Source organism: Apus apus, chromosome 5 (genome assembly GCF_020740795.1).
Source record: "Apus apus isolate bApuApu2 chromosome 5, bApuApu2.pri.cur, whole genome shotgun sequence".
Classification (NCBI taxonomy): Eukaryota; Metazoa; Chordata; class Aves; order Apodiformes; family Apodidae; genus Apus; species Apus apus.
In genome coordinates this window covers 9,753,760-9,779,853 of record NC_067286.1, presented here as the reverse complement: position 1 = coordinate 9,779,853, position 26,094 = coordinate 9,753,760, and the positions used below count along the sequence as shown (strand labels likewise).

The 26,094-nt window shown below is 39.5% G+C and overlaps 1 protein-coding gene across 3 annotated transcripts in view; it reads left to right on the top strand.

Moving 5' to 3' along the window:
* PARVA (parvin alpha) overlaps window positions 1–26,094 on the top strand; it is a 67,316-nt gene that overhangs the window by 21,224 nt on the left and 19,998 nt on the right. For 2 of the 3 annotated variants that reach the window (XM_051621552.1, XM_051621554.1), the window contains exons 3-6: window positions 22,132–22,221; window positions 22,321–22,391; window positions 23,031–23,133; window positions 24,711–24,851. In XM_051621552.1, coding sequence (XP_051477512.1) covers window positions 22,132–22,221; window positions 22,321–22,391; window positions 23,031–23,133; window positions 24,711–24,851 — 405 coding nt within the window. Of the gene's footprint in view, window positions 1–11,520; window positions 11,578–22,131; window positions 22,222–22,320; window positions 22,392–23,030; window positions 23,134–24,710; window positions 24,852–26,094 lie in introns of those variants that run through there. The other variant, XM_051621553.1, reaches the window with a different exon arrangement.

Sequence of the window (26,094 nt, the reverse complement as noted above, 5' to 3'; positions counted from 1 at the left end):
AGCACTTAAGAGCTGTTTAACCCACTGTGTACACAGTAATCACAGAGTTGGAGCTGAGAAAACTGAACAATGACCGGTGACAAGATTTAATTCTCTCTGTTGTTCATTTCAAAGACAAGTGTGTTTTAAAGTCCATAGCCTTTTGTACGTATAAGAATATTTCAACCCTGTATGTGGGGCAAGGCTCGGGGCATGCTGCCGTTTTGTATTTCGGAGTGCGTAGGAGAACTGAAGTGAATGCTGGTGGTGCCCTCCAGGGGCTGCCATTACCCCGTGAGTGGGGGGTGGGAGGGGATACTGAGGCACAAAGCCATCGTCTGTCTTCCTGGTGCACAGAGTCCAGCCAGCTCCAGTGCTCACTCTGCTCTTTGGACTTTCTGGATCACTCTGCTTTCTCCATAACGGCTTCCCTTCTTCCAGGTTATTTTGTTCCTGCGTTGCTTTAACAGTTTCCTCCCACCAACCAGCCACTGTTTTAATTTATCAAACAGATAAGAAGTTGTTCATACATTAACAAAAACCTCCTTTGGCTGCATTCACCCCTCCCCCTCCCTCCCTTTTTTCTTCCAATTCCTGGTGACCCTTCTTTGACTTTTATTACCTTTTAAGAAGTGGCAGGATCAGGCCATTAAGTTGAAATGTATTATGAAATACTTAACCCTCTTGTCTCCTCTCTGCAAGACCAACCCTACACATACTAGTTACACCCAGGGACTTCTTGAAGAAAATTTTAAAAGTTTGTTGGGTTTGTTTTTTTTTTTAGAAAAATGTGATGTCCGAGTGTTTTGTCTCTAGCTTAGATTGTGCCATGTGTAAGATACAAGAGGGATAAAACCAGAAAATTAATTTCCTTACACTCTGAATCTCGTGTCTCTGGGAGCTCTACTTTTACCATTTAAAAAATGAATTTTGGATAAAAAATACACTGCAGGGTTCCACACTTTATTCAAGGAGTTAAAAGTCTGGAGCTGTGCTTGATGAGCCAGATGGTCTTTAACTGTAACATTGTTCATATTGTTTAGATTATCCTGTTGCAAGTACAGCGCCTCGTTTACCTTTTATGGAAGAAAGTGTGGAAAATTGACCACAGATGTAAGTAACCAAGAATGATGGCTGAGGCAATTCTTACCAGGCCTCCCTCTCTAACACGCCTGATCCTGCAGATAAAAATAAATAGAGAAATGTGAGGCAGCATGAGAAATATCTAGTGTTACCTATTTAAGTGTTTAATTTGAGCTCTGTGAGCTACTAAAATCTTTATTTTCTTAGACTGAGATTTCTTCATATTGAACTGGTTTCAGTCTCTCAGTGTAGGCAGCCTGAATGTAGATTTTTATCCAGGTACTAAATAGCACATCATTATATATTTTTTCCATCCTGGTTGAAAAAAGGGGGGTGGGAAGAAGCCAACTACGCTGACCTCAAACACAGCCTATGGTCCAAAAATCTTTGTGAGAAGATTGCTACCCATTTTGTGCTGTAATGAGAGAGCACAGACTCGCCATTAATATTGATTTTATTGGTATCACAAGCAAAGGCTGTGCCAAATTAATTAGAGGTACCTTGTTGTTACTCCTAATAATGGACTGCTGAGTTAGTGAAGCATCTTGCAAGGCAGTTCCAGATTGAAATAAACTTTTTTAGACAGGTATCTCTTTTGTGCAGGATCTGGAATTGGAAGGCTTAGTGCTTACATTGAACAAAGAAAAAATGCTACAAATGAAAGCAATAAAGCCCTGTTTTATAAAGTCCTTTTGTCTCCTATCACTTTTCTTTCTCTCCCTCATTTCCTTCCTCTTATTAGGAGCTGCTGTCAAACTGCATTTACTTATGGCAAGTGGTTCCCTTCGGAGCCCCTAAGCTGATATGGCTGCATTTGCATGCAGGTGCTACTGTGGTGGAGCACAGCCTCTCGCCTGCCCTTTTCCCCCTGCCTTGGCAAAGCAAAGAGAGCTGTAATTATAAACCAACAGGTTCACCGTGTGAGGGCCCAGAAACTGAAAATCTCCTGTTTGTTCATCAACATGGGTTAGCTGGCTGGTACTCTTTAACAAGGTGGTAGATTCCTTTGACTTTTAAAGGCAACGTCTTCCCTTTATTACATACACCAAGCCTCGGGTGATCTGAGAGATATTTTCTTTTGCCTGTGCGGTGCTTTTAAACTTAAATTTGACAGCATGGGTTTCTAGAAGCATGGACTATCAGATTAGCTTTCATATATTTTTTTGAAGACTTCTTTAAAAATTGCCAGGGAAGTGTTTTGCAGGAATCACAAGAGGTTGGGGATTATGCTGAGAACTATGCGATCTAGGATGTAATGTAAAATCAGTGGTTAACCTTGGAAACACACTTCTAAAGCACACTTCATACAGTCAATTTAAGGTGCCACTAAGTGGGACAAGAGGGAGCTACTAGTACTTTTCATATTTTTAATACCTGCATTCAAAATATGATAAATTGGCTTGGCAGTGTTTTTTGTGGTTTAACTTCTGGTCCTTCTTCCTGCAGGATCTGGAGAACAAATTCTATTGGACATAGCAGCTCTGGCTCTGTGCCTGTGGTTGTAGCGTAGAGAAGGGAGAACCTGTGGAAGCACAGGTGGGGAGGAAGTGGCAGCAGCACCAGAGTGGGCAAGTAGAAGGGTGACAACAAACAAGGGTGTTGGAGGGGGAGATGGACAAGGTGACAGAAGTGTTCAGGAGGTGATCAGCTTGAATCAGGATAAAGTGGCTGAGAGAAAGATGGTGCTGTGGCAAGTTTATGAAGCTTAGACAGAGTGGGGGGACTGCTGCTGAAGTGAGCTAAGCCTGTGTCTGGGAGCCATCAGCCCTTGAGTGCTGGTCCTGGTTCTGTTCTGAGGCTGCATGAAGAGTTTGGTTTTTTTTGTCTGTTTTCCTATCCATACAACAGTGATGATAACCATTATCTGCATCAAAGTGGTATCATGAGGCTTAAAGTGTTGCTGTAGCTCTTAAACAGCAGAGATTTGTTGGCCTTTGTGTGTGCCCAGATTCATAGATGCTTACCTTGGTGACAAATACAAGGTTTTTCTTTCTTCTTCCTGTTAACAGTGTAGGGAAAGGGCTTAGACACCATCCTGGTTACTACAACAGACTTGTTAACTTAATTACAATTGGCCTGCACAAGTAACAATGGGCAGGATTTGATTGACATGCCCTGTAGTACTAATGAAAATGGACACATCTGAACAAAACCAGAAGCTTTCAGATCCCTGGTTATATCTGGACACCTATCAGAAAAACTAGGGTTAACTTGGTCACAGATGTAATGTTTTGCAGCAGAGTTCTGAAACTGATCCAGGTATGTCAGAGACATCAGATTCTATGAGTTGATTATTCATTCAGCAGGGGAGCCTTACCTGCATTTTAACTCATTTGGACTAGGAATAAATACTATGATTGATACTATGATAGTTAAACTTCAAAAGTTCAGAAAATAGTTTTAAAGCAAGACTTTCCAAGGATGAAGATTTCCATCTAGATTAAATTGCCAACACACGATTCACGGCACCCAAGAGATCACCCATTAGGTAAAGCAGAACTATGGATCACTGTTAGTACTCTAGAAAAACAAGATGGAAAGGTTCTCATTATTTGGGTAGGACCAGTTGAAGAGAGCACAGAGGAAGAAGAGCAGTGCCACATGATACAGTCAAGACTCTGATGTGCGAGACACTTTGATTTTGCTGTAATAAAATATCCCACAGAGACATGTGCTAAAGACACATAGGCCTGTATCCTGTGGGGATAGGTTTTTACACCTTTACTCAATGAAGGGATTATTTGTTAGATTTTACAGAAGGAAAGCAATGAGTGCTTAATCAGTTACAGCTAACCAATACAGTAATTCCTAACTTGGTCCCTAGAGAGTGAAGTCAACATAGCTGTATCTACACTGTGTTTTTTATAGACCTGCATCACAAAGGAAAGAGTGAGACCTTCTGGGTAATCCTGTTTTTCAAGTGTAGAAGCACAGGTCAAACAGACCATAGAAAACACAGGCTTGTGGACCCAAGACCCAAACTAATAACGTTTAGAGAAGCTGAAAAATAGCCTCTTCTGCTGTCTCTCTCCAAAGCAGACTATGGATTCAGGTGGAGCCCTCTAAGACTTGCAGGGAATGGGCCACATGCTTTGAAACCTGGCACTGCTGTTTCTGGGATTAAAATCAAAATCTCAAATACGTAGATTGAGTACCAGGTTTACACAGTGGGTTGTAGAGTTACTTCTTATCTCTCTGTTCCAGAGTGTGTCCACATAATAGAAGTTATGTAAACTCTTGGAAATAGGTGGTCCAGTTCACTGAAGCTTTCATGTGATTCTGTAGTAGCCTACAAAAGTCCAGAAATAATTGTGCTTGGTTTGGAGTTCACTCACTGGGAGTTAAGCACTGGTTCCAATCAGCAGGATGGTAACTCATGATTTTATCTGAAAAAGTAATAGAAAGTTAAGTTACTGAAAATGGAGTCAGAAATAGTCTGTGTCCGTGTGGTGGGCCAGAAGATCTCTTTTTCTCGTGCTTGTGTGGTATTTTGACTTTTTCTCTTCATCTGTTTATAAACATAGGACTCAAGGAGTGAAGCTGTTCTTCAGAGGGACTGTGAATAGACAGAGTGCTTTCTCAGTGGAACAGGAGTCCTAAGCTCTAACAAGCATTGCTTCATTTGTAGAACAGACTAAGAACTATGTAAATATTAGATACTTTTATTTTTAAAGTGGTGTACCCTACAACTCCTTGTTTCTCACAGATATGCTGGGAATTTCCTTTTTTCACAAACAATTCCTGTCCTGGTAGAAGCCTGTTTCCATGACTAAACCTATGATGAGACCATCAACCTAGTGTGGTTCCAGGAATAACCTACACATCAGCTATACCCTGCCAAGAACAGAGAGACTGGTTATTGAGATGAATGGTTTTGGTTAATATGTACCACAAAGTAGAAAAAAAGGTGCCTATATATTTTTGTTCATAGATAATGATCAAGAAATGGTGTATGGAGAAAAGTAATGCATGGTTGGGGAATAGAAATATAAGCATTGCACTTCCTCTCCTGAAAATATAAATCACTGCAAGTTTTAAAGCACTTGCATGACTCATATGCAGAGGTCATAGACCAAATTTGCTGATGGAGGCAGGATGAAACGTTCAGCTACATTTTTATGGTATTTTTCCTGCTGGTCTTAGCTTTTTATTTACCCAGAGTAATACAATTTTCCAGGGAAGTGTAACAGCTCCAACATATGGAACTGCTATCCAGTTCACTGCTTAGGTGCAAAACTGCATGGGAACAGTGATGTGTCAATAAATAGCTTACTGCATGTCAGGGAAAGTAGTCTCTCAGGAACCATATTGCCAGCTTGGCAGTATTCTAGAAAAGGAGATCTCAAGATGGAATTGGTATATTAATGCAGTTTAGTGAACAGGACCCAGGCCTAAAGGAAATCCAGCCCAAGTAATGTGAAGACTAAATGGAAGGCAGAGAGAGGTAATGAGAAAGAGGGGTTTATTAATTCACAGGTCTATAAATCAAGGGGTTTTTCCCCTTACACTGTCACATACTTTGAGCTGATTTTGGACATTCTTCTAAACCAGTACACTGTAGTTTTTCATTTGGGACACAGTATCATAACACTGAACAAGTTACTCGGTAACCAATTGTGCTGCCTTTACTCCTGCTGAGTAATATTTTTGTGCCGTAAGAGAAATCAGCAGCACTTACTGTTTAGGTCTGATCTGCATACTATTTTTATGCTGCTGAGATTCTGCTGAGTTTGAGGTTGTTTCTGTATTTTCAGTAGCATTGCTGATGTTTAGGTTTTGATCCAGCATAACTTAGAAAATGAGAGGGGAGTAATTCCTGCATTTGGTTTAAAATGTCAGCCCATAACAAGTCAACAAACCTGGCGCCAGATGAGAGTTTTAGACCTGAGTGTCTCGTGATTTAATGGCAGGGAATGAGACTTGCTTTTTAGGAGCGAGAGAGGCTGTATTATTGAGTGTTCCAAATGATCTGATTTTGTGTGTATGTAAGGTTATATTAAAGATTTTGTTTATGATACAAGGCATTAAAAAGTGTTAATATTTGTAGCTATAACATCCTTCTCTTTCTCCTGTGTGTTTAGGGAAAAAAGGTAGTGGACCTGCTTGCATTTAGTAACACTCGGATTTAGCAAGGTGCTTGACAAATAATAGTAACATGCTGGGGAGGCTGTAATCCCTCAGGATCATAATTTTAGCCATTTGTCAGTTAAATTATAGGTGAATTGTATCATGTCAATGGTATTTTATTTTTGTCAACAGTATTTTTTTTTGTATTTGCCACCTAGGTTGAATTGGAATTGCCCATTTGAGTAACATGTGTCAACATTCACCTGTGTAATTAGGGAAGGACACAGTTTGATGATTTTGCACAATTAAATGTGTTACTTCAGTATCTACCTCCCCTCTGATTTCCAGGAAAGCAAAGCCTAGCCTATAGCAAGTATTTTTGAAAATCGCAATTAAATCTTCACATTTCAATTTTGCCAAGTGAATTGTGAATAGCTAGTGCACTGTTTGTCCTAGGACAGCTTCTTGGCTTTGCTTCATAGGCCTTTGTGCTGGTTGTGAAAGGGATGTGGAGGGGCCTTACACCAGGTCTGTTGAAACAGCTGAGGGTTTCCTCAGCATGGTGAAATCTTGACCTAGGATGCAATGTGTCCCACTCTGAGTGGACTGTGAAAAGTAAAGAACTTTTTGGAAAGTTCCACAGATGCATTTCAGAAAGCACAGCAGATCTCTGAGACCTTCAGTGACAAAATAGTGTCACTTGTACACCCAAAGCCACCCCTGAAATCCCAGATGCCAGTCTCATGTCATCCTTGTGAGGACTGGGGAAAGCATGAAAGCAGTTTGGGAGACACCTCTTTTCTCACTGCAGTTATATGTCAATAGTCTTCGGCACTGCCAGAGGTCTGAACTGTTATTTCTTGGTAACAGCATTTTATGTGACTCCCCATTTGTATGATTCTTGTTTCTGCTTATGTATAACATGTACCTGTCTTCTCATCTTCCATTTACACAATTCCTGGCATTTTAAATTCAATTAGATCAGATTTAGACTTTTCGTAATGAATCTGCATAATTTTGTGTTCTGCATACTCCTGAGATAGCCTGGGGGAGCCTAATAAATGCTATTTATGTCTATCATTTAGAGACATGAGAAAGCATCTGATTGGTTTAATCTGTCTTTTGTTGGCTCTTCTCTATAATTCTAATCACCACTTTACTGTAGAATTACACTGTTGAGGAAAGTAAGATTTTTCAAAGGCAGGATGCTTGGCATATTTAGAAGTTAGAATCATATAGTCATTTAGGTTGGAAAGGACCTTCAAGATCATCAACTCCCAACATTTAACCCTGGTCTACCATGTTCACGCCTAAACCACATCCCCAAGCACTTAAATCTGTCCAGCATAAACCTCACCTGGTGTAGCTTTAGGCCATTCCCTCTTGTCCTATCATTTCTTTGTGAGAAGAGACCAGCACCTACTTTTCAGGTGTGTATAGAGAGCAATAAGGTCTCCCTTTGGCCTCCTTTCCCTTTAGACTAAATAGTCCCAGTTCCCTCAGCCACTCTTCTTAGGACTTGTTCTCTAGGCCTTTCATTAGCCTAGTTGCTCTTCTCTGCACCTGTGCCAGCACCTCTGTGTCTTTATTGAGGTGCCCAAGTCTGAACACAGTGTTCAAGGTGTGGCCTCATCAGTGCCAAGTGCAGGGGGAGGATCAGTTCCCTAGACCTGCTTGCCACACTGTTTCTAATACAGGCCAGGATGCCATTGGCCTTCTTGGATACCTGGGCATACTGCTGGCTCATATTCAGCTGTTTGTCAATCAGCACCCTGAGGTCTTTTCTGCTGGTCAGCTTTCCAACCACTCTTCCTCCAGTCTGTACCTTTGCATGGGGTTGTTGTGGCCCAAGGCACTTGGACTTGCTGAAGCTCATACAATTTGCCTCAGCCCATCAACCCAGTCTTAAGTCCCTCTGTAGAGCCTCCTTACCCTCAGGTAGATCAATGCTCCCAGCCAAATTGGTGTCATGTGCAAACTTTCTGAGGGTGCATTCTATCTCCTCATCAAGATCATTGATAAAGATGTTAAACAGAAGTGGTCCCCACACTGAGCCCTGAGGAACCCCACTTGTGACCGGACGCCAGCTGGATTTATCTCCAACCACCACTCTCTGAGCCCAGCTGTCCAGCCAGTGGACAGAGACCATGCCCATCCAAGTGGTACTTAAAAGAAAATGGCTCTGATATCTTAACATCACATATTTTGCTGATTCTAGTGGTAGTTCAGATCATAATTTGCAAGGTAGAAATATATCTGACATATTTAACTGACAAGAAGTTCAATTCATCCATTTCTGGTATTATTTCCTGGCTTCAACAGGATACAATATGGGCAGGATGCTTCTGTGCAGCACTGAGCTCTACTGCTGAGAAGCAGTTTGTGTAGAAGCAGAACTGGATGCTGATGCTGAAGTGCATTGTACGTGGCAAAGGAGAAGGACTGACAAAATTTGACAGTGTTTATTACTGTGGTGGTGAGATATCTGGAGTCTTCTGCGTGGCTCCTAGGTCTTGGTTGCTTTTGCACAGAGCAAAGCAAAGCAAAGGAGACAGAAGCATTAAGGGCCTGGCCCTGTAATTAAATCAATCAGCATAAACAGCAAGATAAATTATCTTCTGATATCAATCAGTGCTTTTCTGTGCCCCTTTGCAGTAGCTGAGAGTTAGGCTGTTGCTCCCCTGCCAACCTTTCTGATGACTTAACACAATTTTTTAAACATAAAAGTCTTGTTTCAGTTCTGAGTTGTTGGCTTATATGTTTAAATTGGAGGCATGTGAGTCCTCATGCAATCAACACTTTGAAGAAGGTCCATGAATGAGGTTAGGTAAAATGCATTTTTTTCCCTACTATTATCTGGGTTTTCTCAGAACCTTGATAATTTTATCTCATTTGCATCAAACATGCAGGTAACTTTAGAATCCTGCATCTGTATTGTTTCCAGGGAAGCAAAATAAAATTACAAATGACAGTAATTGACATTACATGCTTTAATTAAATTTCCTCCTCTGTGAACCAAAACCTTTTAACAAAGTATTGCAGTGCTATTTCTGTATTTATTTGTTACATGGGTTAATGTGCTATGTGGCAGATACGGTATTTATCCATTTTCACAAATTAAGCTATCAGTGTCATGTTGCCTTTGAATTGTTTCCTCTATTGATGGCCAAAACCGCTTGAAAAAGACGTTAGTCCTCCCTGACTATAATTCTGTTTTTACAAAGCTGAAAATTGTGGGGTTGAAAGTGAACCCTTAAGAACAGTTTGGGAAACTCTAGACCCAAAGCATCTTACCGATGTGCTGTTTTTCCCCTGCAGTGATCTCTGCTGAGGGAAGGGGGAGGTGAACAAGCTTTTTGAGTGATGGTTTTGTTGTTGTTGTTAGATTGTAGGAATTAGAAATTAAGTCTGGTTTGAATTTACGTTTGTGGCAAGTGAAAATGGATTACAGAGAGTATGATTGGAAATTCCTCTACTCTGTTCCCAAGCTATGTCCTTCACACCTGCTATTGTCAACTTCTTGCCGTGTTATATCCTCTGAGAAAGCAGCTCTGCTTCAGCTAATTTGCAATTTTCTTGCTCTAATGTAACTACATGGATTAGAACAGTTTGCCTGGGCATTGTCTTTTGGGTACTACTGTAGGTACAAAAACTCACTGTAAACCAAAACAACTTTCATTTACTGTTTTTGTAAAATAGCTATTTTTGTGCATGTAATATGTGCTGCTTTTAAAGAGGTATAAATAATCAGATAAAATAGGTTGAATTAATGATGCAGGTTGCTGTGGCTTCAGACTTCGTGAATTTTCTTAACATATTATCATCTTCAGCATCCTACTTCATCTTTCGAGTGGAATGTGGTTTTCCTTTAGCTGTATATACCTCCCAAATGGGATTGCCATAATAAAGTATCTGGGACGCTTAGGGTTCTATTCAGAAATTAAGAAAAAGAAAGCTTGGTAAAGAACTGCCGGCTCAGTATTGTCCTGTAATTGAATGCAGTTATTCAACAGTTCAGCAATCCAGTTTCCCAGTGCCAGGAAGCAATGGGACTCCGGGAGTCAGAACTGGGAGCCCCGTTACTACTTGCAAGTACACCGTGAAATAGGACTGTTGGCAGGGAAAAGCTGCTTTTAGGAGTGACCCAGTAGCTGTAGACCAATGCATATCAGAGTCCTTAGAACTGGTGAAGAATGTGGTTTCAGAACAGCTCTGTGTCTTTTTTTTGCAAGGAATCACATCTAATACAAAACCTGGAGAAGGAATATTGTGTGGCACAGCTGGCTTACTCTATAAACGATAAATACCTCTGAGTTCTCCATACTTGCCTTTTGGCACTGGTATTTTAAATGAAGTTCAGTTGGACTCTAGAAAAGTAACCACTTTCCATGACATAGAAATGAGCCAGGGATGTGTCACTTCCTTCATCCTGCTCCAAGTTGAAATAGACACTTAAACATTTTACAGCTTCTGAAAAGTTTTAGTCTGTAAAAAACTTCATAGCAATTTGGTTTTTAGCCTGAGTAAGTAATTACTTTAGATTATCTTTTCATTACTGTCCCTCTTTGGAAGGACTCATAGCCCATAAAACTAGTTCATTTCTTACCAGTAGTTTATTATTCATTTGATGGCTCATACCTCTCTTTTTCTCTGCTTTATAGCTTTTTATATGCTTTGGCCTGTTCTAGAGCTTAATTGTCCTTCCATATGAGTTTTTGCTAATTATTTCAGTAGGGTGGTATTTATAGAGAAAGGAGTACTGTGATCATGACCTGAATTTGGTAATACCACGTGCATCTCAATTCTGGCAACAAGACTCAAGGATTCTGTAACTCCTGTTGGCCAGCCTTTGTTTTCATAAAAAGAAAGGAAAAAAAAAAAAAAGGGAGAAGGAATTTTCATTTCCAATATTGCCACAGTGTCTTGTGTGTGCCCAGACCTTTCCTATGCTTTGAGGGAAACTGTGACTTTATTCAGTTGTAAGGGGAAAAGGTACATGTCACCTACAGCAGAAATGAACTATGAAATTGGTAAAAACGTGTTTTACACCTGCCATTTGAGCAGTTCGTTCAGTTATATCACTGATAACAAAAGCACACAGTCAAAACTGCATCTCAGGATTCAGAGTGCAACTTAGCAAGCTGCAAAAAACAGATTTAGTTTCTTTTGCAGATGGTCTTTGAGTCTCATGTGGCATCATATTAAATTATATAGGCAGTCAGTCACTTGTTCTGAAGCGATGTTCTGAGCTGAGAGTTGTGATGTGCTTGGACCATTCTGTTGGAAAACAGGCTCTGAAGCTAATACAGCTTCTCCGAAGAGCAGCAGCGAAGGGGCCTGCAGAGAAAGGGGCTTCAAACACCTTAAAGACTGCAGTTCTCCTGGTGATGCAATATGAGGGTGGCCCAGCGACCCCTATGATGGGCTGTGGAGCATTTTGCCCTAAAGGTAGGAGACTAGACTGATTAATTTGGTTATTTTTCATCTTTATTTCTCTGATACTTTAGGAATATTGTTTTCTGACCTTGTATTTTTGCAATGGTAGTTATTTCTGGTTTGTAGTATTTTGAAGGTAAGAATGGGAGTTAATTTTCTTCTTACCCTTATCAGACTTTGTTTTTCCTGGGTAAAAGAGGAAGAAAATACAGTAGTTTGTTAATTTTGAATGCTATTTTTGAAAATATTTCTGTAATATGAGTGAGATAGAGTTAACTGTTACATCCTAGTGGAATATCATATTCAGTTTGGTACAAATTCGGTCCTTAATTAATACTGGATCCAGTGTGAAAATAGTAATTTCTTTTTTTGAGTTTAATTTCCACTCAGGGAAAATTGTAATTTATAATAAAAATCATTATTCAGATAGCAGTTTTCAAATGGGCTATGTATCATGCAGTAGGTAAGTTTAAATATTTGTGCTTGTTTGTAGTACTAAACACTTTGTAATAGGAATATTAACAGAAACTCATTTATGACATCAACAGCCAAAGGCTGCAGATGATTTCTGTTAAACTTTGAATGTGTCGGTTCTGTGAAGTAAAACCTATTTAAGGTTATTTACTTAGATGCTTGAATTGCAATTTTTTGTGTGATCACCTGCAAAGTAGAAAATACAGACAGAAATACTATTGGTATGGATATTTTGCATGCTGAAGTGGATACACTGGTAACGCCAGCGTCTCGTGCAGTGCATTTAACAGGTAGGAGCATTAAGCAGTTTTTTCCATTGTCTGACAGCACTTGACAGGTTGTAGCAAGCACTGCTCCAAACTTACAGCTTGTTTGAGATCTCTTAGAAAAGATGGTTGCAGTGCATGTGCAGTTCAGAGCTCTGGGTTCACCCTTGCAGTGCTGGTGCTTACGCTGCTTGCAACTTGTTTCCTGATAAGAAATACATGAACACCATTATCAGATTAGCAGTTCAGTAAGGTAATTTTTTTTAAGATGGGCAGTTTGGAAGCTGGAGCAGTTGTTTTGAGTTTTATAAGGAAATGAGCGAGATCAGAATGCACAGGGAGGTACCAGGCAGTCCCCTTCTAGGACAAGACACAGGGCTGGATGAAAATAATTACTACTGGTTATAGGAAAAGAAGGATATTCCTTTTGTTATGATACAAGAGGTACAGGTATTCCTGTCCATTCTGTGTCAGGCTAAGTGTAAGGTTACAGATAGATTTTTAAGGCTGTATTTTTAAGTGCCTAGCTTCCATTTCACAGGTGTAATTTGTGTCTCCAGAAATGAAACATGTAAATGTATCCCTTAATCCAGAAGTGCGTCACTTTCTATGCTGCAGAATGAGGATAATGCTATTTTCTTCTGTTGGTGGGATGTTAAACTAATTATTTCTGATTAAGGAATTTGAGAACATAGCCTGGAAAATGTTTAGTTTTCTGTGCAAATTGAGAACTAATTCTGCTTTCCTAAGCCAACAGAGTTTCCAGTTTCTGCTACCAAAGTCCTGTCTTGCATCATCATCTTACACTTTTGTGTAAATGTGTTTTAGGAGAACACCACAGCCGTACAATTGATCACACCACACAGTGAGTTATCCCTGCTGACCAAAGTTCTCCCTCTAGGCAGGGATTGCCACAGCCCTACTATATTCCTTCCTGGCCCTGAAATGACCCTTCACACTGTGCGGCTGGGTAAGGACAGGAGGGTTTCCACACATCAGATGCACATCTTCATCATGCACACTCATATGAAATAAGGATGGGGAAATAAGTTTGTTTTCTGTGGTCCTTTCTGTAATAGTCCAACCCTGAAGTTTTTCTGCTGTCAAATGCACGCTTTGGTCTCCACATTGATCAGGAGAACCCCAAAGGGTAATTTATTCTTCAGTATGCTAGCAGGTAGATTTCTGCCAGCTTAAGGTGTAATTTTTCTGCCCTTCACCAAATCCAGCCCATTTTCTTAAAGAATGTAGCTGGGTTTCTGTTGATCTAGCCAAAGCCACAGACTTGTTTTTCCATCCTGAAGGCCTGTCTTTAGATCTCAGTTCCCAAATTAAATCCTGATTCTGTCCTTGACAAGAAGCTTCAGATCCCTAGGGTATGCTGCAGAGAATTTTAGGCACAAATATTATACATAGCAATGAATTTAAATCTTTATTATGGAGGAGAAAAAAGATGTCACAAGTCAATTCTCATTTATTTTACTGAAACAGAGAACTACAGTTAGATGCTCAGGATTGATGCAGAAGATAGCAAAGCATGGATTGCAACCTAGCAGTTATGCAAATAAATAATGCATCTGCGCTTTTGTATCCATTATAATTTTATTTTAGTCCTTCTTATCCCATCTTCCTTGTGTTTATTACTTGTACAGCCTTGTTGTCATCCTCAAACTTTATCTGGGTTGACTTTGATACCAAAGAAAGATCTCATAAGATGAAGGTGTTTTGGTTTTGTTATTCCCTTGTGGAATGGAGAAATACTTGGCCAGTTGCTACAAATCTTTTGTCACAAAGTCATTTATTGAAGATGACCAGATATCTTTATTAAAACACGAGTAGCTCTAGGAAATACATTTTGAAAATAGTGGCCATGTGTGATACATAAACAAATTCATAGTGCTTGAAAAGGAACTGTAAGTTTCCAGTAAATGTAGCCATTTTTCTAATTCTTCCAAGAAGAAGTCATCATCTAGATTATTGAGATGCAGTGGGTCTGACACTTAATTTTTTTTCTCCTTCAAAGACAAGGCTTACATACACAAGGAGAAAAGAGGAAGAAATTCAGGAAATCCTCAGCTTGCTACTAGTGTGCCCTCACATTCCTAAGCACTATTTTTGGGCTTTCCCGTAGGAATAACTAGAACTTGTTGAGCTGGGAAAGGCTTCTTGGAACAGTTCTTTGGTTTTGTCTTTTCTGCATGAGCGCCTCTTGTTGATGTTGGAAAAGCTACTATTAGCTGGTTGGTGATTCAAAGAACTAGGCAAGTCAGTCCTATAAAACCAGCTTCTTCACTCCACAATATTTGGAAAATAAAACCATTGCAGCAAGCTGGTGAGCATATAGGATGAAAAACTGCTTTCTCTTGGTTAGGGTTAGGACTACACCGAGAGGTCTGTTTGGCTCTCTTCTGGATGTTGCCACCTGCAGATCTGTTATAGCATTGAAATATCTCTTACAATATTGAAATATCAGTGAGGAGGATGCAAATGCTCCCTTCTGTCTCCATATAGCCCTAAGCACCCCATGTAGTTCTGAGATATCTCAATAAATACTCAATAAATTGGAAATCCTAGCTGACAAAAGATTTGTTTCAATAAAATAGTTTGTATTTAGGGATACCATGTGCACACCAGCTGACAACCCTCAGGTGCCTTTTCCACAAAGACCCTACCAACGTATCTGAGGCTGGTTGAGGAGTTTTCAGACTGGGGTCAGATTCAGCACAGCACATTTTCCTAAGGACTTGGAATGGTCACAGCATTTCTTATATGCATGGCTTGCTCTTCAGTGGGGGAGAAAAATCAGTGTCACTTGAACTCCTGTCTGCAGTTGTTCCCAGCACTGTCTTTGAGGGGTTTTTTTCCAATGATATTTTAAACACTCCTATAAGGTGACAGGCTTTTCAAAACATCTGCAAATACTGCTGATGTATTTCAAAAGATGTGTTGAGAGGATGCGTTGAAGGAATGAATGGAATTACTGGCATCTGTGTTAGCTTGACACTGCACTACTTGTTACCTCTTAGAAACTACAGGAAAATCTGAGAAAGAACCTTCACCCCAAATGAAATGTGAAAGCACGTAAGGCTTAATAAAGCTATTTGTGACATGGTGAAGAAAATTACATGTGCTTTGAAAGACTGAGTTTTCTCCTTGTTTTGTTGTTTTTTACCTACTCAGACCAGAGATCTGTCAATCTGTGGAGGGTTTTTTTCCCTGCTAATTGCAAAAAGAAAGGAACAGCGAGGTAGTCACTGAGGGACTTCAGAGTAGCTTTGGACTTGAAAAAAAATTCAAGGCAATAAGCATTTAATTTGTATTGCATACATGAAAATTGGATTATAGCATTTCTCTCATTCTTTTTTGTGAACAGCATTTCTCCCATCCTTTTGTGTGCGTGCCATGTTTGGTTTAATGAAGAAATGAGAAAAGAAAATAGATTATTTTTTGGAGACTGGGTACTAATGCAGTAACATTAAAGGCAGGCACATTGTTGTCAGCCAGTTTGCGTATTTATTTACTTTTACAAATGGTTGGCTTGGAGTCAGCAGTTAATGGAATGAGAATGATGTTCCTGTACAGATCATTTCCTGAGAAACATTTTCAATTACAAACATATCTCTGCTTTTCTTTCCTCATTTGTTATGTCTTGGAGAGTAAATGGGGAGTAGCATTTACAACTTAAGGTTTATGTTCTGAAGACAATTTTAACAATGATCCCCACATAAAAAGGCCCCTTTGTAGTTGTAGACATATGTTTATGATGTTTTGTGCTGTGAATATCAAATTTCTGGTGGACGTTGTGTCACACTCTGCAAACTTGTAAACATCTATAAATCCCTTGGATCATTTTAGTACCATGTGTAATGCAGATTTATTGTCTTTTGTGTGGATTTCTTTTGTTTCAAAGTTAAAGCTGAGCTGCCAAAATCCATATTGGCTGAATTATGTATTCAAGAAAATTAGGCAGTCCCATTTTAGATTAATATTTTCTTTTCCCTTTGTGGGCTTGTAAGATGCACACACACAAGCACTGGAAAATAACATTTTGGATGGATGGCCCAGAAAACAATTGCATAAGTATGCTTGACTAAATCATATCATTCTGTAAAAGCTTAAACTAAGACTTTCTGAAAATGCTTTTGCTGGTTTTTCTCTCATTCTCTGACTATCTTAGGTAATTTGGATCTCTTCTCACATTTGTCAGTACAAATTCAGAGTTACTCCATTAGACTTATATCAGGGTATAAAACTGGAGAAAATGAGAGGGAGAGTAGGAAACTCACTGAACCAGTGGGTTGGTATAAATCAGCGTAAATCCACTGAAATCTGAGTGGATACCATCATTTCCTCAAGTCTGCATTGCAGACTATCAGGTCAGTAGAAGAAGAAAAGCTGCTCTTGTGCATAAGTGGTTACAAAAGCAAGACATCAAAGTCATGAGAATTTATGAAATTTTGCAGCCATTAAAGAGAATATGAAATAAGAAACAATTCATCTAAACTTGGCTCAGTTATAATTGAGTGGATATCTCTGTCTGCACAAGAGCAGTAAAGACATTTCTTATTGAAAATCGTCATTGTTCTAAATTGGCTGAAATTTCTGGCTTCATATGTAAGCATATGCAGCATATGCATGCATGCTTGAGTGTGGGTTTATATACAAATATCTAGTGTTTCTCTGGCAATATGATGTCTGCAGCTAGCCTTCCAAGTTGTCCTTGTTCCAGGAAAAAGTAGCTTAAGATTTGTTGACATTCACATGACTCCAGGAGTTTAGGCTTTCTGTAAAAAAGCAAAGGACAAACTACCTGATGGTATAAACTACTATAGTAGACTACTGACTAGCTTTCTGTATTGAGTCTGTATCTTCATATGATTCTGTGGCTTTCTCATATGAAGATGATACTAAAGTATCATGGAGTCATGCGAGTGTCAACAAATTGCAGCTTCCACAAAAACACCAAACCAGAACAAACCAAAGTATTTGCAGCATTAAAAATGGCAGAGAAGACCTTGAATGGAACCCATATGTTAAAGGAAGTAAGTTAAAGAACCGCAGAAGCCTGTATGTGTGTATATTTATGTAGGTATATATGCATGTATTTAAATCTCATGATCTTGAAAGAAAGAGAAGCATTGTGTTACTGTGCTCCTCCTACATTAGGGTTCAGTTCTAGTTAATCACAAACTTTCAGAATCGATCTGTTAGTGTTGTAGCACTTGAATAGTTTTAGGTTTGCAAGTATGGAATCAATTATGTGGAAAGACATGGCTGTAGCACTCAGAGGAGAGACCATTTAACACTGCATCTTGCTGTATTTATTTTATGATTCTTTGAATAGATATGCTAAAATACATCTAAACCACAGAGAGTGTGTGGGGTGTTGTTGCATTTCTGAGCTCAGTTAAATAATAAGATGTATTTTATTCAAATCAGAATAACATTAAGCCCTGAATACTAAACAGGACAGCAAAAAGCCTTCAGCACACAAAATAAACAAATGAAAAACCCAAATGAAACTGTCTAATAAATGCAGTGTGGAGCAACAGGCTGCATGTACTAGAGGAATTAAGCCAATTTAAACCGTGCGGGCAGGGCTCCACTTTCAGATGTGCTTGGCGTCCAGCAGTTTCAATGGCAGTTGGATGCATGCATCAAAGGGCAAAGTCTGGCGCAGAGCACCCGCGTGGATTTGATAGCATAGGTTTATGACCTTGTAATCCTAGACCATCTAAACCAGTAAGAACTCCATCCAGCTTAAAATAGCTGCTGTAGTTGCTGTTGATGCAAGCTTGTGGGCTCCCCAGCTCTGGGGCCAAATTTGGTGCTGGCATGGTAGGAGGAAGTCTGTTGACAGCTGATATCAGTGCAGTTGCACTTGATTACATCATAATGAATTTGGCATGTGGAGCTGAACCAGAAGCCTGAGCAGAAGCGTTCTTTCCTTATCCAGAGTTAAAACTGGGACTTCACATTGCCAGTCCATAGAGGTTTCTCTGGCCCATGTGTAACTCGCTTTTAAAAGTACATTCAACCTTCAGGTCCACTCAGCATGGTGACTGTAATAAAACCATGAAGGACTGTATTTTGATCTCACATCCAAAAGGATAAAGTTCCAAATTGGACCAATATAAGCATGACAAGAACAAGCCCCATGGTAGCCAACACACTAGGCTGCATCTGGGCCGCAGCAGAGGGTGAGAACAGAAAGGTGTTCTTAACTCTAATTGCTGGGGTTGTCTAGTGGCCAAGCATGCCCAGTGTCAAGCAGGCATTTCTGTGGATAGTGTCCTTCAAAGGAGCTGCCATGGGTCCCAGTGCACTGGTGAAGTGTAATGAACTGCTGCAGCTATGTGCCCTCCTCCCTTCCTGGTTTTTTGCATTGTAAGACTCAAAGAGGAATTCCTGCTGATGCTCCAAGTCATTTCTCAAGATATTTCAAGAAATGAGATGATTTTATTTTAATTTGAGCTGCTGCAAAAATTGCCCCAAACCTATGTGCTTTGTTTTTATTAAAATACTAAATTGCTGAAGTGATTTTCATTAGAATTAATTCAAACAAATTAATGAAAAGCAGCTGAGAAATGGATTCCTGCACTGAAACTGTGGTATGCAAACTCTTAACCTCAATCACATTTTTATGGTTCCTCTATAAACACGTAAGTGTATAATAGTGGTTTGTCATGGAACTTTTTTGATGGAAATTCTTAGAAAGTGAGACTATACTATATAATACCTTTTCTCTCCCTTTACATACAACTTGGTATAATGCCTGTGTTCTTACCTGTTCCTTTTAGTAGTATTGTTAATCTGTAGTTACATCTTTTCTCTTCAGTATTGGGAAGGAAATGAAAAAGGTGCTGCCAGGCTCAGGGTTTCTCCATCACTTTTTCTACTCATAGGGGACGGGAGGGTAGGAGGAGTCTATTGCAGGACTAGTACCAGCCTTGTGCATGGGGTGTGCACTGCAGAATGCAGTGGCTGAGGAGGAGCTGTCCTCTCTGGCAAACTGGATCCGTCTGGGATCTTTGGTTCATCTGAGGATGTGTTGGGTAGGTTCTGCATGTGGCTCGGCCAGGTGTGAGAAATGTATGTGATTTAGGTGACTTGCTTGGGGGAACAAGACCACCACGTGTCCATACTGCGTCCAGCAAAGCAGGACTTAGCCACTGCTGTACAGGAAATATAGCACATGCAGTGCATTCTAGAGCAGCTCAATGCATTGGTTTCTCATGTATATTTAGTATTTGTATTTTACGTTCTCTTTCTATGCAAAGATGCAATGGAGTTTTTTTGTTTGTTTTCTCTTATTTTCAGAAACTCTGGTAATAAGATGAAAGTAATGTTATTAAAAGTAGAATGTAATAGTTGTGTGCACTGGAAGACAAAAATGGGGAGGTTCAGTGGGCCTTGTAAAGAATGCCTTGCAAAACATTCAGCCTTGAAAGGTCCACTCAGTCTCTCTGGAGAAGTGTCAGTGAGCTGTGCCAATGGGTTGCTCCCTGGAGAGAGGAATCAAAAGCTTTCCCCATTGTCCTTCACTAGGAAAATGAGCAGACTGCTTCCTTAAGTGTGTCTTGCCGAAGCGGAGCATCCAGCCCTTTGGGACAAGGCAGCTCAGTGGAGTCAGTTGGCTTGAATAGATTTTATTTACTGTACTGCCTTCTGGGACTGATGTGAAAAAAAAAGTTTTCTGCCCAGGAACCTTCATGCAGAAGTCCTCCATGAGCCAAACGTTTCCAAACAGAAAGATCTCCACATGGAAGTTTTCTGTCCACATACAGTTTTGTACCCATAATCCTTTTGAACTAAAATGGAAAAAAAAAATAAAAATCCAAGAGGTTAATAAAACCAACCATTATTTTCTCTAAGGAGCGCTAGCTGTTCAGAAAAATGCCATTAAGTGTAAACAGTTCCTGAGATTGTACATGCTAGACCAAATCCATCCTTGCTGTAACTCCTCAGAACTCAATGGAGTTACATGAGGGATTAATTTGGTCCATTGCTCTCAGCCATCAGTTTTAGAGGATATACGACAATCCAGGGAACTATTATTGTCAACATTATTTTATTACTCTTTAGAGCTGCTCAGCGTTTGTATTTTACAGATACACAAGCAGAGTGAATGTATGGACTGAAGTTAGTGTTTCAGTATTGAAAGTAGTAGGTTTTTCAGTTATTTCTGTACAATTAAAAGTAACAAGCATTCTAACAACCATTATTGCTATGAATCTTACATAGATGCCTGAATAGAGCTACACAGGCTCTTGAACATGTAAGGGCATTTAATCTGGCAGAGCAGAAAACATTTCACAAAGCATAGAAGATAAATGGAATTTTTTTATCACAGCAGCTGATCAGTTATCACAGGATCAAAATAGAAGATCTCTGCTGTTACTTTCTGCTCTTCTGTTTTCTCCAAACCAAAAATGTTTCTGTAAGTTTCAAAATAAACTGTGGAAAGCTTCAGGTTAGGTTGTGAATCTCCATCTGCATGCAAATAATGTATTTTAGTTCATGTCAGGTATATACAGCTAGCTGAATCTTTAGGACACGTGTAGGATGGTTGAATTGAGTTATTTAAGTTAAACTCTGACCAGAACAGTTGTTCTAACAACCAGTTTTATTGAAGATCTGTACTCTGGAAAATGAGTGGTCAAAACAACATTCCTCATCATTCATAAGACAGTGAGCATCTTTCCTGGCTTGCTAAATCAGGTTTGCACTGATTTTCTTGGTAACGAAGCAGATACAAACTTGTCTAGTTACCAAAGTGGGTACCCTCCCTGTACAGTGCTATGTGTTCTTCCATAGTGATAGGATTAGTGTATTGGCTTGTTTATGTCTATTCTCTTCTGTTATGGAAGCATATTTGGGCAGTGAAGGAAGGGTTTTGTCTTTGGAAACCTATTAAAAGTTTGGGTTACCAAGAAGCATGAAAGAACTTTCTCTGAACTGGACCAGGTACAGAACCTGTAATGAACAGTGGCAGGACTGCTTTTACACTTCTCTGGATCTCTCTGTTCCTGTGTCCTCAGAGCATATATTACAAGAACATTGATTTTTGTAACATTAAGGGACTTCACTCTGAATAAGAACTCATCCATATTTTCTAGCAACTGTGGGAATCTCCAAATTATGGGGTTGGGGTTTATTTCTCCGTTCCCATGTCCAAGTGCATTCTCAACCTGTCTGGACTCAACACTAAGTCCTTTTTGAAGGTACATCGCCTGTGTCCTACTGATGTGGTTTCTGCTAAAGGAAGTCCAAGAACATAGGCCAGAAGCATCCCACAGTCTGCTCCAGCAGGTCTCTGACCTGAACAATGGAGAGAGCCGAGTGCTGTGACTGCACCTTCAGTCCTAAGTAGGTTATCTGTCTGGCAGCTCCAGGGGAGGATACATAGCCAGACCCAGCCCTCCTCAAGTAGCTAAACTTGAAGCATCTCCAGAGCAAGGGGGACTTGGCTGAGAGCGATAATAATTTCCCTCCGCTAAAATGATTAATTGGTGTTAAAATGCCAAGACCATTAAAATGCATACAAGCCTTTTAAAATTTGAGGACAATGGGCCTTATCCTGGCAAAGATTTGGGGAAATTGCGTTGATTCTAGTGCCGTTATCCACAGAAAATCTGCTCATACTAGTAAAGGTTTGTTGGCTGGGCTTCCAATTTTTGTAGCTATATTTTATTGCTGTAATTACACCTAGTGGTTTATCTAATAGAGTCATGTTCTTATAAAGAAATTAAGACAATTAATGCTACTTTTAGCAATACGTAAAATTGAATTGAAATTTGACCAAGCTCTTCTTTTTATTTCCTAGTATCTGAATTACAAGAAGAAGGAATAAATGCCATTAACTTACCTCTCAGTCCAATTCCATTTGAACTAGACCCTGAGGACACTATGCTAGGTAATTCACAACAATTTTATATCTCAACATAAAAGCTGGATGTAAAATAAAGTGTCATGCCTGTAATGGTTTCTAATATCTTTCTTCTAAACCATCCAGAGGAAAATGAAGTCCGAACAATGATTGATCCAAATTCAAGAAATGACCCAAAATTACAAGAACTAATGAAGGTAATGAAAAGCATGTAAACACTTCCATGAAAGTGAAATTATTTTTTAATGCTATCCCTGCCTCTTTCATTTGAACACTTCAAAGCACTGTTTAGATATTAATTAAATGAAACCATGGGGTGCATACATCCCAGTGAAAAGGGCAGGTCATTTGTTACAGTGACTTTCTCTAGATATGGCCCAGAGATACTTAAAAATCTGGATTAAAATCCTGAGTCCAGATTCTTAGTCCAATCCCACCCCTAATCTAAGATCACACTGACTTCCCTCATAGTCTTTGTGATTCTTGGGGTTAGAACTTTTGCAGGAAGCTTCATTACAATCAACTTCAACACTTCTTTTTTCACAATAAAATGTTAAAGTTCTACTGAAAGCAAAGGACACGTTTCCCTCCAGAAGGCACAGCATCAATCTGGTATTTTTCTAGACCATGTGGTGCAGTGACACAGCTACCTTAGAAGAGTCCTTCCTAAGTCGTTCCTATTTTCTTCTGATGACATTTCAGACTGATTGGATTTTGAGCCATTGCAACTTTGCTATTCTTTCTGCTAAATATTTTCATAATTGTACAAAATGACATGTGTTTTAAATTGCAAATGAATAGTGTATAATGCTGCCAATTTTGTGTTTCCCGTATAGGTATTAATTGACTGGATTAATGATGTGTTGGTAGGAGAGAGGATTATTGTGAAAGACTTGGCTGAAGACCTGTATGATGGACAAGTATTGCAGAAATTATTTGGTAAGAAAAAATATATGTGCATGCTGTTGGGGCACTTTGTCAGTAAGTGGATCACTTGTTCCTACTTAGGAGCCTTGGTATCATCTTACATTTATGCCACTAAGTGATACAAAAATAGCTTTGCATTATGAGACCCTTGAGCAATAGGCTGTACACACAATTCTTACAGCTACAGGGTAATGTGTGGTGCTCTGTAGTTGATGAGAACAGCAAAAAACCTACTTGGGGTGCTAGAGAGGGAGGTTTTCTTGTCTTGGCAACAGTATTCACACCAATCAAATTTATTATCTGCATATGGGCTGTACAAACTTAACCATATTACAAGTGGAAAGTAAGTTTGAAGGCAAGAGTATTTTCAGTACAACAGTGGATGTTTTTAATCTCTGCTGGTTTCATACTATAGTTTATTCACATTGTGAAGTTCCTCTGGAAAATTGGAATTTTCTCTCTGGTTTGATGTCTGTCTTTTAACGTTACTGAAGTGACAGTACCCAGTGGACTGCAAACTGAGCTTCAGCTGAAAAACAGAGAAAATAAACTGTTAATGCAGAGCTGGCATGTGCTTTTCTAACTTTTGGCTTGGAAGCCATTTTCTTAGTTATTACAGCTCATAAAGCCTCCAGTAAGTTTCTTTTCAGTATCTTAAATGAATCTTGAAACGTCATGTGAGCACTTCTAATAAAGACAACACAGACTGTTCCCTTCTATGAATGGTTAAGCTATTGAGTATATTGTGATGGACTGGGTATGTACCAGACTGAGCACTTTGATTCTTATGGGCAGACCTCTAGTGACTTCATCCAAAACCCAAAAAATGTGTATCAGATACAGCCTGACTCTAAATATGTGTGTACTGATCCAGCACTTACTGACTTCAGTGGAATCTTTTCTATTGCCCTTAATTCCTTGTGGGTCATTTCTATGCTAACTGCAGACTTCAGTCTCATTGTGAGACTATGCACAGACTGATTTCTGTGGAGGCACATCCCCCTGGAGAGAGCAGTGTCTTAGGCACGATTCCTAAGCTGGTAGCTCAGGCTCACTTTCTTTGAGAAGATACTTAGTTGGCTTTCATGACAAGATCAGCTCTTACCAAACTTAATAAGATATTCTTTATAGCTCCTGAGTCTGAGGGAGAAACTGGGAGGCTGAGACTGATGAAACAAATCTTCTTGAAGTTGGAATGTTTCCTAGGTTTGAGGATTTGCTGTACAAATCACTTGCATACAAAATACCCCTTACCCAGTACAATAGAAGTGAGAGGCCTTACCTCCAATCTGTTGTTCCCTAAAGAGAGTTGCAGCAAATACTTGTTAGCCAGTAGTGTGGCTTTCATTATTTTGTCTTCCCCCTTGGCAATCAGTAAATAAAGGGAAAAAGTGAACTGTATCTTCAGGAGCTCAGAAGCATGAGGAGTATTGTCTCTGGAAGGAAAAGCAGACAATTTTAAAACTAGAAAGTCTAATATCTCCTCTTGAATGTACATCTGGGTGTGTGGAATATCTGTGTTCTTCATGGAGCTGACAATGTTTTTTCTTCTGGTGGTTTGGTTTTTTTCTTTTCTATTATCACTTCAGAGAAACTTGAAAGTGAGAAGCTGAATGTTGCTGAAGTTACTCAGTCTGAAATTGCTCAGAAACAGAAGCTACAGACAGTACTTGAAAAGATCAATGAAACCCTTAAACTCCCTCCAAGAAGCATTAAATGGAACGTTGACTGTAAGTTGTGTGTTTTCTGTGTTGTTCTCATTTGTTGACAGCCAAGAGTTTATAGCTGATATCTTGAATTCTGAAATACCCAGTGATAAGGGAAGGCTGAGACCTGGCATTCATGGTAGGAGCTGCTCTGTAGGGCACTTCCAGATATGGCACACCCTACCATTGTTACTGTGATTTAAATAAACTGTCTTTTCAGAGTTAGTTAAGTGTGGTATTTTTGCTCATAAGGCCACATGCTTACCAGCGTATGTTTTGTGTTACTAAATTGGTTTGTTGAAACAGGCAAATACCTTTATAAATGTAGTAGATAGAAGGAGAGTTAGGTCCTAGGACTCTTTATTTGTCTTAAAATTTGCAGCATAAATATGAATAGTATTTCTGATCACTTAAGGCTAACTCTGAACCACTGATTTTCATTACAAAACTCTCATTAAGATTAGGACAAGATTAAAAACTTCTGGGTTTATTGTATTGAAAATGAACATAGTAATATCTAATAAAAATGCCTTTAGTGGCCCAACACAGGACATTTTAGTGCATGTGTTTTGTAGAAAGCAGGTTTTCAGCAGTTTTAGAAAATTTGGCTTCTTAATCTGTTTTAAGTTTGGTATCCACAATCATTTCACACTGGTGAATTCCTTGACCAGTATATAGCAGTTTTCCTGTCTCCTGTACCTGTCTTGAGCTGACCTGTTTTGTATCTCATTCTGTTCACAACAAATTAGTAAGAGGGAGAGAAGCAGGTTGAGGGAGGAAGAGTGAATGTTAAGCATCTCTGACTTTCCCCTTTGTGTGGTCCCACTGAGTTTTCTGTGCCTATCTCTCTTCAACCTCCCCCCAGGTTTTTTCCATTCTCTGTTAGGCAGCTGGATGCAGGGTGTTTGGAGTGGCCTCACAATCTAACTTCTAGTTTCAATTTAATGTTTTACATGTGTTTTAGAGCTAAGGTAGAGATAGCAGCAGCTGGAGCCAGCTGTGGCATACACCAGTGCAGACAGACACCTTTTTAGTGTTCTGCTAAAGCACCTCATCTGTGACCACTGGCACCCCAGCAAAACTTGACAGTGATTTTATATGAATGCGTTTCTCCATAGCTTAGTTGGGACTTGGGCTGGAAGAAAAGGAAGAAAGATATTTTAGTGGATCTGATCCTGCTTTACCAGTGAAGTAAGGTAGTAGTTAATGGTTAGTTTAAGTACAAAAAACATTTGGTGCACTGTACTGTAACTAGAAAACCTAATTT